Source organism: Chionomys nivalis, chromosome 2 (assembly GCF_950005125.1).
Source record: "Chionomys nivalis chromosome 2, mChiNiv1.1, whole genome shotgun sequence".
Taxonomy (NCBI): Eukaryota; Metazoa; Chordata; class Mammalia; order Rodentia; family Cricetidae; genus Chionomys; species Chionomys nivalis.
In genome coordinates this window covers 56222285-56234838 of record NC_080087.1, presented here as the reverse complement: position 1 = coordinate 56234838, position 12554 = coordinate 56222285, and the positions used below count along the sequence as shown (strand labels likewise).

General features: G+C 45.9%; 1 protein-coding gene across 2 annotated transcripts in view; it reads left to right on the top strand.

Moving 5' to 3' along the window:
* Positions 1-12554, top strand: part of Fig4 (FIG4 phosphoinositide 5-phosphatase) — a 119561-nt gene that overhangs the window by 28749 nt on the left and 78258 nt on the right. For both annotated transcript variants that reach the window (XM_057761485.1, XM_057761487.1), the window contains exons 5-8: positions 1555-1605; positions 3541-3689; positions 8903-9031; positions 12123-12223. In XM_057761485.1, coding sequence (XP_057617468.1) covers positions 1555-1605; positions 3541-3689; positions 8903-9031; positions 12123-12223 — 430 coding nt within the window. The remainder of the gene's footprint in view (positions 1-1554; positions 1606-3540; positions 3690-8902; positions 9032-12122; positions 12224-12554) is intronic.

Sequence of the window (12554 nt, the reverse complement as noted above, 5' to 3'; positions counted from 1 at the left end):
ATTCCTCCTCGCTCCTCAATACACAAGCAAACTCCATTTTTCTAAGTTGCTTTGTTGAGAAATATGCAAACCTGGAATCTGACTCTGTCTTGAACCCTGATGTGATGGCACGATGGGAAATCCACAGCCACTTCTGATGACACGTCGCAGTCAGAGCACAGATACACTGGCCACTGTACTAAACCTTAGGGTGTGTGTGAAACACAACCAAATTCTGTGTTTAGACTTGAGTCCCATTCCCAAGGTTACTTCACTGTGTTTACATGTATATTCCAGAAACGCCAAAATATGAAATACTTCTGATCTCAAGCATTTCTCACAACTATCTGTACTGAGAGACCTTAAATTTAATATTATTTTGTTACCATGGTTTGTAGTTCATATGCTTACTAAAAATGTCCCAATGAAGTCCTTTCTAGTTAGTTTTGTCCATGTGTGCATGCGCACTCAACGTCTTCGAGAATCTAATTGAAATTCACAGGCTGTACCTGCTATGTTGGTTCTGAAATGTATAAAGTCCTCTAGTTTTCTTTTTCTTCTTTTTTTCCTTTCCTTTTCCTCCCTTCCTTTATTACTTTTTCTTTCTCTTTTTGATTTTTAAGACAGGGTTTCTAACAGCCCTGGCTGTTCTGGAACTCGCTCTGTAGACCAAACTGGCCTTGAATTCACAGAGCTCCACCTGCCTCTACCTCCCAAGTGCTGGGATCAAAGGTGTGCACCACCACTGCCCAGCTGCAGGTCCTCTAGTTTTTCTTTGGTGGCTTGCACATTTTTTAAGGTTCTTGCAAAAGATCCCACAATATGGATCTGTCTGACTATTCCTGCATGCTCACAGCATTTCCAGCAAAGCTGCTAAGGTGCCTGTGTTACCCATTGCTTCACACGGGGCCATTAGCACTGGGGAGATGGCCCAGTGGATGAAGTGCTTACTACCCAAGCACGAGGACGCACCCATGTAGAAATCCAGGTGTGGCTGCTGGCTCCTCGAACCCCAGAGCTGGAGGCCGAGGAGACAGGAGCATCACTGGGACCCTCCGGCAGCCATTCGAGCTGAAAAACTAGCTCCAGGTTCAGGGTGGGTGAGAGTCTGCATCTCACAGAACAAGGCCGAGAAGCGCTACAGAGGGGCCCCCACCACCCGGCCTCTGCATGCACCCGCCGCCCGGCCCCTGCGTGCTTGCACACCCACTATTGTTCATTTTCACATTAAATACTTTCCAACTTAAAGTTATGGTGACCCACAACGTTTAGTTAACTTGTGTACCTGCCTTGTCTCTATCCTCTGAGAATTTCTAAAACTCACTGAAAAAAAAGTCCTAATCCTGCCCTGCCCCCAGTCTGTGCCCCGCCCATTTGAGAGCAGTCACTACATAAAGAGGAGCAGAGTAAGCCAAGGGTCTCTGAGAGATGGTGGACAGGTGCATACCCATGCCAGGGATGGCTGGGATTCCTCTGCCCAGTGAGCACACCTGCTAATGCAAGGATACCCTGACTGCATGCTAAGCCATGAAAAATAATTGTTCGTGTTTATGATGTTTTTTACTTTTTTAAAAGGTACCTAAGGATATTTCAAAATGTGGATCTATCTAGCAATTTTTACTTTAGGTAAGTTTGAGCCTAATTGTACTTCTATTCGTCACTGTAATTGATTAGATTATAGAGCGAGAATTGGAATGCAACCAATAGCCAGATTGTTTCGTATAAAATCATTAAACTCTAGGAATTTCTTCCTTTAAAAAACTTGATTCTTGAAAATTTAAGTGGATAACTTTAAAGGTATTTATTGTCACTATAAAAGTTACCTTCATTTCAGGGAGAAATTAATATAATTTAAAGAAATAATCTCATTTTGGAATTTTAAATTATAAAATTGTATTAGTTCTAATGTAGAGTTGTAACAGTGCCATAGTTCAGTTTCAGTTAGTGATCTTGCAAAATTAAGTAAAAATTAATTAGAAATAGGTAAAAGTATTGCGATACTGATGAATTAATAGTTTTGGTGGAATCAATGTAGCGTTAAGCAGATGTGAAAATACATCCCAAGGATATGTTTTGGTAGAGAAAATAGAAATCTTCCTTGGTATAGAGATATTTGTGGATATCTGTTTAACATAGCTAGCAGACAAACCAAGCTGATAATTAATCAAATAAGCAAATAGTGGACCATTATGACAAAGTGTTAAGCTGTGACCGGTAGGTAGGCTGGGCTGAATCGGGTATTGTGATAGAAGGAGGATTCTGTCTGCTGTAGTGTACAGAGGGAAAAGTAGAACACAAAATAGCATTCACCAATCAGGACCTGAGTCGGGCTGGACAGGGCATTCACCAACCAGGACCCTAGTCGGGCTGGAGCGAGGGCATTCACCAATCAGAACCTGAGTCGGGCTGGACAGGGCATTCACCAACCCAACCAGGACCCTAGTCGGGCTGGAGCGAGGGCATTCACCAATCAGAACCTGAGTCGGGCTGGACAGGGCATTCACCAACCCAACCAGGACCCTAGTCGGGCTGGAGCGAGGGCATTCACCAATCAGAACCTGAGTCGGGCTGGACAGGGCATTCACCAACCCAACCAGGACCCTAGTCGGGCTGGAGCCAAGGAATTCACCAATTAGGATGAGTAGGGCAGGAGCCAGGGCATTCACCAACCAGGACACTGGTCGGGCTGGAGCCAGGGCATTTACCAGTTAACCCGAGTTGGACTAGAGCTGGGACATTCACCAATCAGGAGCCCAGTCGGGCTGGAGTGAGGGCATTCACCAATCAGGAGCCCAGTCGGGCTGGAGCGAGGGCATTCACCAATCAGGAGCCCAGTCGGGCTGGAGCTGGGACATTCACCAATCAGGACCTGAGTCTGCAGGAGCACGGGGCCAGCAGCCTCCGTGCACATCAGTGGTGTGCACAGACCAGGTGCTTTGCATTTTTAAAGATTTCTCTTTAGTTGTTAATAGTCAACTATTTATAAAATAAACACAAATATATAATGTAAAGCTACTACACGTATCCCTGCAGGTCAGAAGAGGGCACTAGATCGCATTACAGATGGTTTGAGCCACTACATGGTTGCTAGGAATTGAACTCAAGATTTCTAGAAAAACAGCCAGTGCTGTTACCCGCTGAACCACCTCTCTAGCCCTGTTTGTAGTTGTTTTTGCTCATGTGTAAACCATGGTCGAGAGAGCCCTGCGTTATTGATGACAATCCTGTACTTCACTGTACCTTCTATAGAACCACATTTGTGGACATAAGGAAGTTGACCTGGTACGATAGCAGACTTTGACGCAGAAAAAAAAGATGCATGTTGTGTCAGCAAATATACACGACACATAGCATAGCTGTGTATTTCTAGTGCAGACACGTAAGTCGGGCGGTGAGATTTTGTTTCATTGCCAATCGTGTTTTGAAGTGTTCATTTAACAGCATTGCTTCCAAGTGAAATAACAGGTGCGAAGTAATTTAGCTCAGAGTGTAATTCCTCTCGGGAGCGAGGATTGTGAGACGCTGTCTTCTGTAAATTCTTACATCTGAACCTCTTCTCAGTTACAGCTATGATTTGTCCCACTCGCTTCAGTATAATCTCACCGTCTTGCGAATGCCCCTGGAGATGCTAAAGTCCGAAACCTCCAAGGCGCGCCAGGAGAGCTTTGACATCTTTGAAGATGAAGGGTTAACTGCCCAGGGTGGCAGCGGTAGGTAGCTCCTGCATACCTAATACATGCTAATGTGGCATCTCATTAAGTTCTCTCACTTGTCTTGGCCTTATCCCTTGGTGGTCTCTATCCTTACATGGGTTCTTAGGAGACACAAACTTGACCTATTCATTTTTTTTTTTATTCTTTTTTAATTAAAATTTCCAACTGCTCCCCGTTTCCCATTTCCCTCCCCCTCCTCCCACACATTGCCCCCTCCCCCCCACTCCCCTCCCCCATCCCCACTCCTCTTCTCCTCCCCCCAGTCCATTCCCCCTCCCTCTCGATACTGAAGAGCAGTCCAAATTCCCTGCCCTACAGGAAGACCAAGGTCCTCCCACTTCCATCCAGGCCCAGGAAGGTGAGCATCCAAACAGGCTAAGCTCCCACAAAGCCAGTTCATGTATTAGGATCGAAACCTAGTGCCATTGCCCTTGGCTTCTCATCAGCCTTCATTGTCCGCCATGTTCAGAGAGTCCCGTTTCAACCCATGCTTATTCAGTCCCAGTCCAGCTGGCCTTGGAGAGCTCCCAATAGATCAGTTCCACTGTCACAGTGGGTGGATGCACGCCTCGTGGTCCTGATTTCCTTGCTCATGTTCTCCCTCCTTCTGCTCCTCATTTGGACCTTAAGAGCTCAGACCGTTGCTCCAATTTGGGTCTCTGTCTCTCTCTCGATCTATCGCCAGATGAAAGTTCCTGTGCCATTCTCCTTGGCCTCTCGTCAGCTCTCATTGTCCGCCACATTCTGAGAGTCCGGTTTTATCCCATGTTTTTTCAGTAGCAGTCCAGCTGGCCTTGGTGAGCTCCCAATAGATCGGCCCCACTGTCTCAGTGGTTGGGTGCACCCCTCATGGTCCTGACTTCCTTGTTCATGTTCTCTCTCCTTCTGCTCCTCATTATAACCTTGGGAGCTCAGTCCGGTGCTCCAGTGTGGGTCTCTGGCTCTATCTCCATTCATCTAGATGCCCTTCAATGGAAGAATGGATGAAGAAAGTGTGGAATATATACACATTAGAGTACTACTCTGCGGTAAAAAACAATGACTTCTCGAATTTTGCATGCAAATGGATGGAAATAGAAAATACGATCCTGAGTGAGGTAACCCAGACCCAAAAAGAAGAACATGGGATGTACTCACTCATAATTGGTTTCTAGCCATGGATAGGGGCCACTGAGTCTATAATTTGTGATCCTAAAGAAGCTAAACAAGAGGGTAAACCCAAGGAAAAACATATAGATATCCTCCCAGCTATGGGAAATAGACATGACTGATGGGCAAAAAATTGGAATCTTGGGGGTGGGGTGGGATGGGGATGAGGGGTGATGGGGAGAGAAAAGTGTGAAGGAGAGGATGAGGGGAACTGGGGGAATCGGGGTGATTGGGGATAAAGGAAGGTTCGATAGGGGAGCAGGGAAACTCATACCTTAGGTAAGGGAGCCACCTATGGGTTGGCAAGAGACTTGAACTTGGAATGGCTACCAGATGCCCAGGGCAATGTCCCCAGTTAGTTCATTGGGGCACCTGAGGATAGGGAACCTGAAATGAACCTATCCTATAATCATACTGATGAATATCTTGCATATCGCCATAGAACCTTCATCTAGCGACCTATCATTTTTAAAGCCATACTTAATCACCATGTGATTTTATTTATAGACCAGACAGAAATTATATGCTGTCGGTTTCTAGAAATTATTCATATAGTTTTTACAATCAGATCTAGTCTTTTGGTGAAGTTTTATGGAGAGTTACTTTTTGAATACTGTAGCGTGTACACCATCTTATTTTCCTTTATAGAGATTAGTCAATTTATGAGTCAAGTTCAGGGCAAAAGTTACCATGGGTTGCTTGTTATGTGCTGGACGTTGACATACGATATTCTAAACCACATAGAACTCTGCTGGGTAGGTACAGCCCAGTTGTGCAGAAATAAAGACAGAGTAGAAAACTGAGGCCCAGAGATGAAGATCAAATGTCAAATGGTCAGTGTCCAGAGGCCAGTGATGCTGTGACTGGCCTCAGCTTGAACAGACTGTGTCAGTCTGTATCAGCCTCTCAGAGGTCCGGCTTCTTGCCTGGCACCACCAGGCTACTGCTAGACCACAGTACGACTAGCTTGAGGAGCCCCTGGAGACCTGACTAAGTCAAGCACCCCGTGCCCGCTTGCCCCTCTGTCAGCACCTTTATTGCCAGAGTGGGATGGTCTAGAGCAAGCAAAGCAAATAGCTTGCTGTTGTGAATGCTGTGGCAGAATCCTTTCAAGGGTAAAGTTAAAGAAAGTACCTTAGCTGAAGAAGGAGAGCCATGGAAACGTGGTAAGGGCAAAGTTAAGATACCTTAGCTGAAGGACAGTCGTGGAAAAGTGATAAGGGTAAAGTTAAGATACCTTAGCTAAAGAAGGACAGCCATGGAAATGTGGTAAGGGTAAAGTTAAGATACCTTAGCGGAAGAAGGACAGCTTTTGGAAACATTGTAAGCCAGTGGTGGCTCTGAGTTCCTTGCTTCATGCATCTTAAATGGTCATGATGTTGTTGCAGAGGCCGAACCCATTGTACAGTAGACGGAGGTTTGTCCTTGAGGGATGCATGGAGGGAGCTGTGCTGCCTCATGGACTCTGTTCATGCCTGGCCTGTTTTCAGCTGCGAGTTACTCCGGCATTGCACTCTGATTAGAGTTACCCGATTACCACTTGCCCCGAGGCCGAGCAGGTCCGTGCTCCAGACACATGAACTGTGACCCAAATCCTGGGTACCCGTAGAGGTCAGGCAGCCAGTGAGCATTTAATAAGGCCAAAAGTGTGGCTGAGTTTGCCCCCCGTGCCACCCAGGTTTGGATTTGAATGTATGCTCTGGGTTCTGGAGTAGGCCTCTGACGTGACTTTTGTGTGTCCCGAGCAGTTCTGGGTGTCTGTGACTGAAGAGCTAATGCCTTCTTGCTGCTGTAGACCACTGCTAGGTGATGTCGTAGCACACACAGCACACACCGTCTCCCAGGAGAAAGTCCAGAGCAGGACTTAAGGAGACAGATGGGCCACCAGAAGCTATGTTTTCTCAAGGAAGAGAAACCAATTCCTGTGCTTTGGTCACCTAGGGATTGTTCCCTGTTGCTCGCTGGTGACTCTCCGTCTGGAAGCCAGCAGTGACTGGTGAATTGTTCTTCACACATTGACTCAGCCAGAGCTCCCGTGGCCGCTTCCCTTTTCACCTGTGAGAACCCGTGATTATACTGGGTCGTGTACATGAGCCACAATAATCTCCATGGCTCAAGTCATCAGATTAGTGCCCTCGATCCCATCTACTTCTGTGTCTCCTTGTCGTTGGTGTGACGTATTCCAAGTGCTGGCAGTTAGGATGCACCTGTCTTTCCTGGGCTTTGCAATTATTCATCTGGAGAAACTGGTGGGAAATGGGGAGTAGACGGTAGAAGAGTAAGATTGCCAAATCTCCACGACCTCTCTGGTGTACCAGGAAGTGCGCTAAGGATTCAGATAAGCCCTTCAGTCCAAACATCTCTCAGATTGGCGGGAGCATTTCCTGTTTACAGGCTGTGGAGATACTGCCGTCCCACATGAGTTAGTTCTTGGCAAACACACTCATTAGCCAACTACAAGTATTTAAGTCGTTTTGTTAGAAGGTGACCAAGAGAGGGATCGTGCCTCTGAAAAGTCCTTTGCTGCTGGAGCTCAGGGATATAGCACCTTCCAAGACAAAAAGCCCAGCTGAACCAGTGCCTGCGGGGGCAGAGCAATACCTGTCCTGCAGGGCTAGCAGTGTTCCAGACACCACGCACCCATTGTGCTTCCTCTTAGTTCTTTAGTCTTATGTTTTATCCTGCACACTCATCACTTACTCTGGCTAATACGTCTGCACTATGGTCAGGGCATGGACAGTCCCAGAAGCATTGCCAAGGTGTGTATGACTGGCAGGTGTGGAAGGCTGGGGAGGGCCTAGAAAGACACTAAACAAAGTCACAACAAGATGGCGTCACCTTAGCCATTTCAATTCTAAGTCATTGGTTTAAAGTGGCAGAGTGGGAGACTGTTTGATACAACACTGTACGGCAACCTTTGGGCATGCTCTGATCTCTCCTCTCTTGCAGGGTCTCCTGTAGCCCAGGCTGGCCTCAAACTTGTAACGTTAGGGATGATCTTGATTTACCCCTCCCATTTCCTCCTCCCCCAAAACTGAAATTAGAGGCATGGGCCAGAGATATATCATTGCACATGGTTTATGTGGTGCTGGGGATTGAACCCAGGGCCTCATGTATGCAAGGCAAGCATGCCACCAGTGAGCTACATCTGAGCCCATACACAGTTTCTTATATGATGCACTGAAACAGCGGAGGGCATCTAGATTTGACTGTTCCATGTTTGTATGTGGTACGTCTGGGTGCCATGTGTGTGCTTGCTGTCCATGGGAGTCAGAAGAGGACATTAGATCTCCCGAAACTGGAGTTACAGATCATTGTGAACTGCCATGTGGGTGCTGGGAATCAAACCTGGGTCCTTTGCAAGAGTAGCAAGTGCTTTTAACTGCTGAGCCATTTGTTTAGTCCCTAGTTTTTATAAATTAAATTGGAATGTATTCAACCTAAATAAATATCAGATGACACTTTGAAGGGGAGAAGATAGGGTTACCTGACTGCCAGCATCTAGAGTATTTAATCCACTCATATAAATATGCTTATTTCTTATTTTTCACTCCATATATGTTCTGTGACACTCATCGCTATTTAATAATAAATTCATCTTGATATGAGAATGTTTGGTGATACACGAAAAAGCCTTGATGTAATAACTAATGCCACACAGGAAGTGTGAACAGTGCACCCCCTTACCCTAAGCCCATCACGTGCACAGTGCACCCCTTACCCTAAGCCCATCACGTGCACCCCTTACCCTAAGCCTGTCACGTGCACAGTGCACCCCTTACCCTAAGCCCATCACGTGCACAGTGCATCCCTTATCCTAAACCCTGCATGTGCAGTTGGTTCACATTTTCTTTTGAGTTAAAAACTCTGATAAATCAGAAAGCTCACTTCTTGTTCTACTTGGAAGGAAACAGCACAGTGCCAGAGTGCTGACTGTCACTGGATTGCCTTGGAAAGTGGCGGTGTGTCCAGGCTTGTATTCTGACGTTAAAAACAGAAGTTAAAATATGCTGATGTCAGTCAATGTCTTTATGTTTCTGTTGCCAACTCTTGTTTTTCAGGCGTGTTTGGGATCTCCAGTGAGCCTTACATGAAGTATGTATGGAACGGTGAACTTCTGGATATAATCAAAAGCACTGTGCATCGCGACTGGCTGCTGTATATTATTCATGGGTTCTGTGGGCAATCAAGTATCCTTTTCATAAACACTTAAAGATGTATGTATTATGCCATGCCAGTGTGTAGAAAGGTGTACACTGTAAGATTGCAATCCTCACTCTGTACATACCCTAGTTAGGGTTACTACTGCTGAGATAGCACATAAACCCATGACAAACTTAGTGAGAAAAGGGTTTATCTGGCTTATGCTTCTACATTGGCTCATCATGGAAGGAAGTCAGGGCAGGAATGCAAGCGCACAGGAGTCTGAAGGCAGGTGCTGATGCAGAGGCATGGAGAGCTGCTGCTTGCTGTCTTAACCTTTGTGGCTTCCTCAGCCTGCTTTCTTATAGAACCCAGGACCACCAGCCCAGGGGTGGTCCCACTCACAATGGACTGGACCGTCCTCATCAATCAGTTGGAAAATACCGGATAGGCTTTCGTGAAGCCCAGTCTTATCAAGGCATTTTTCAATCAAGGTTCCCATCTCTCAAAAGACTCCAGCCTGTGTCAAGTTGACATAAACTAGCCAATACGACACTCCTACAGGAAAATTTAGCCATGTAAGCGGAAATGCAATGAGGAGTTCAGACTCTCTGGCCTTTTAGGAGCACAGAAATACTATAAATGCCAAGGATGAAAGAGCCATGTGCTTAGTACCCGTACTATAGCCAACGAGGATTGTGCGTGCCTGGGAGAAGGAATGGAATGCCCGATAGGTGGCGGGAACCTGGCAGCCTCATGAGAACAGACCTTGTCCAGATCACAAACATCAGTCAGGCCCTAGCAATGAGTACAGAGAGAGGTCACAGGTTGGACAAGTACCACAAGACCTGGAAAAGATAGCTGTTTTCTTGTGATGTGTATGTACAACTTCAGGGAGATGGGATGTGTCTTATCTGGAGTTCCTGTGGCTGTGAAGAAACACTGTGACCAGAGCAACATTTTGTAAGGGAGAAAATTTGATTGGGGTGCCTTACAGTTTCAGAGATTTGGTCCATTATCATCATGGCAGGACTGGGACCATGCAGGAAGACACAGTCCTAGACAAGGAGCTGAAAATTCTACATCTTGACCTGTAGACAACAGGAAGTAAACTGTCTCGTTAGGTGTAGTTTGAGCATAGAAGACCTCCAAGTCTACCGCCACAGTGACACACTTCCCCCAACCAGGCCACACCTACTCCAACAAAGCCACATCTCATAGTCCTGCTCCTATGGGGGCCATTTTCTTCCAAACTCCCACAGATGCCATGGGCAAGGTAAGTGTGGGACTCAGATCGCCTCAGTAGTCAGTCGCGGCTCACCAGATTGCTTTTGTCAGGCTAAGGACTTGGAGTTCTTGAAAGGTTAGTTCAGGAAGGTGACACGTATAAAGAGCCCCTGAAGCTTGAGTTGACAGCCATTGTCCAGCTGCATGAAGTAAAAATGGGATGAGGGATATGCACAAGAAAAGACTGCAGTAGTGGTTGGGGCCTGACGAGGTGGAGCCCTGCCTTGGGAAGGAATGTGATGGACGGTGTTGATCCTGTCTTTGTGTTGTGAGGAGGAGGAGGGCAGGACAAGCTATCCAGCAGTGGTTGACTTCTCTTGCTACCTTTTGAGCCAACAGAAGGCATTTGTGAATTCTGTTGGGCTTTTAGAAACCTACAGTAAATTCGTTAAAGGAATGGTTTTTGAGGCCATCGAGTGGGTGATGGGGCCATGGTTGTACCGTCTTACACTCTCTGGAGTGTTTGGGGTGGCAGCCGAGGGGCACAGGCTTGAAGAGCCACAATGCTGCTGCTTCTGTGCTGACTGGGGATAGGAGAGGCTGGGCATGGCAGACACAGGGACTTTGAAACGGAGCTAGGGGAGAACCTTACGATCACTTAAGCACCTGGCAAAATTAGGTCCTGAATCACTTTTTTGTCTTCCCAAAACTCCAGTCTTCTGGGAAGAATGTGAGTGCTTCTCAAAGATACCAAAGAGAATGTGCTACAATGTCTAAAGACTGTTTCTGAAGTATAGTTCTAGCCTGACTTCTATTTGCAAGACTAGCTCAGGGCCTGACATATGATAATCATAATAAATGTGTGTTTTTAAAATAGTAAACAGCATCATTAGATTATCATTTTAAAGCTCATTAGTTTAAATGATGAGCCCGGGCTGCTGGTGATCAGTCACCTAATGAATTCTGGAAGCCCGTGTAGTGTGGGAGTAACTGCTGTCTAGTAAGCATTTACTACAGGCCAGACACCAAGAAATTTTACAGCAGTTATCCCAGCTCATCCTCCCGGCAACCCAGCAGCAGTACAGGCTGGTGATTCTCTTCGCCAGAATGCTTTTGGCCAGAAGTGTTTCAGAGTTTGAATGTTTTAGACTTTAGAGTATTTGCCTAAATCTTAGATAACCTGGGGATGAACTTCAAGTTCATTTATGTTCCATATACATCTTGAACACTGGGACTGAAGATATTTAGAGATATTTTTAGAGTGCCTATGTTTTGATTGACCCATAACACAAGGTCAGGTATAGAATTTTATAATTTGGGGTCATAATGGCACTAAAAAAACTTCTGATTTCAAGGCTTTTTTTTTTTTTTTGGACTACAGTTGCTCAACCTGTAGCTGCTTTCCTATTCATTTTTCTGTAGATGAGATTGTAACTCATAAAGTTAAATGACTTAAACAAGATACTGTAGGTTGATGAAACAGTTCATGGTGACATTGAGTGTTTAGGCTTTGGATTGCTTTTGCAGTATTATATCACTCCTCTCCTCAGTATCAACAGCTTTTTCCTAATTTACACTTAGCTGTAAATGGCACGGGCCCTTGGGAGGGGCATGGACATTAATGAGTGAGGAAGGGCTGGTGTACTTCTTACTTGGTTACAAGGAGAGACATAATACAGGAAACCTGAGTATTTTCTTGAAAAGCCAGAGAAATCACCACGTGAGCACATGGGGGTGTTGCCATCAAACCCAGACAGATCTGAGGAACCATTGGGTGCCCTGCTATTTCATTCCTGGTGGAGCTCTTAGGGTCTTAAAAGATTGGACAAGATGTATTAAACGCATAAGGGATAATGATTCTTGTAGCTTCTGTGCCAACCAAAAGTGCTGAGCTTTAACTTGGTTTCTAAGAGCTATTGATCTACGGACGACCTGTGTATGTGACTCTCATAGCCAGAAGGTCCAGTAAGTTTGCTGGGACTCGTTTTCTCAAGAGAGGTGCGAACTGTGAGGTGAGGCGACAAACCGCACTGCTGTGATGGTCTAACCTTTCCCATCAGAGGCGGCAAACCACACTGCTGTGATGGTCTAACCTTTCCCATCAGAGACGACAAACCGCACTGCTGTGATGGTCTAACCTTTCCCATCAGAGACGACAAACCACACTGCTGTGATGGTCTAACCTTTCCCATCGGCTTTGCTGAGAGTGACAAAGCTGTGGTCTTCTAACAAATTAGCTCCCCATCATTCTAATGCATTTTGTTTGTGTGTGTGTGCATGCGCACATCTTTTTGGTCATCCAAATTGTATTTTCTTACATCCTTATGCGTTTTTTAATCTCCT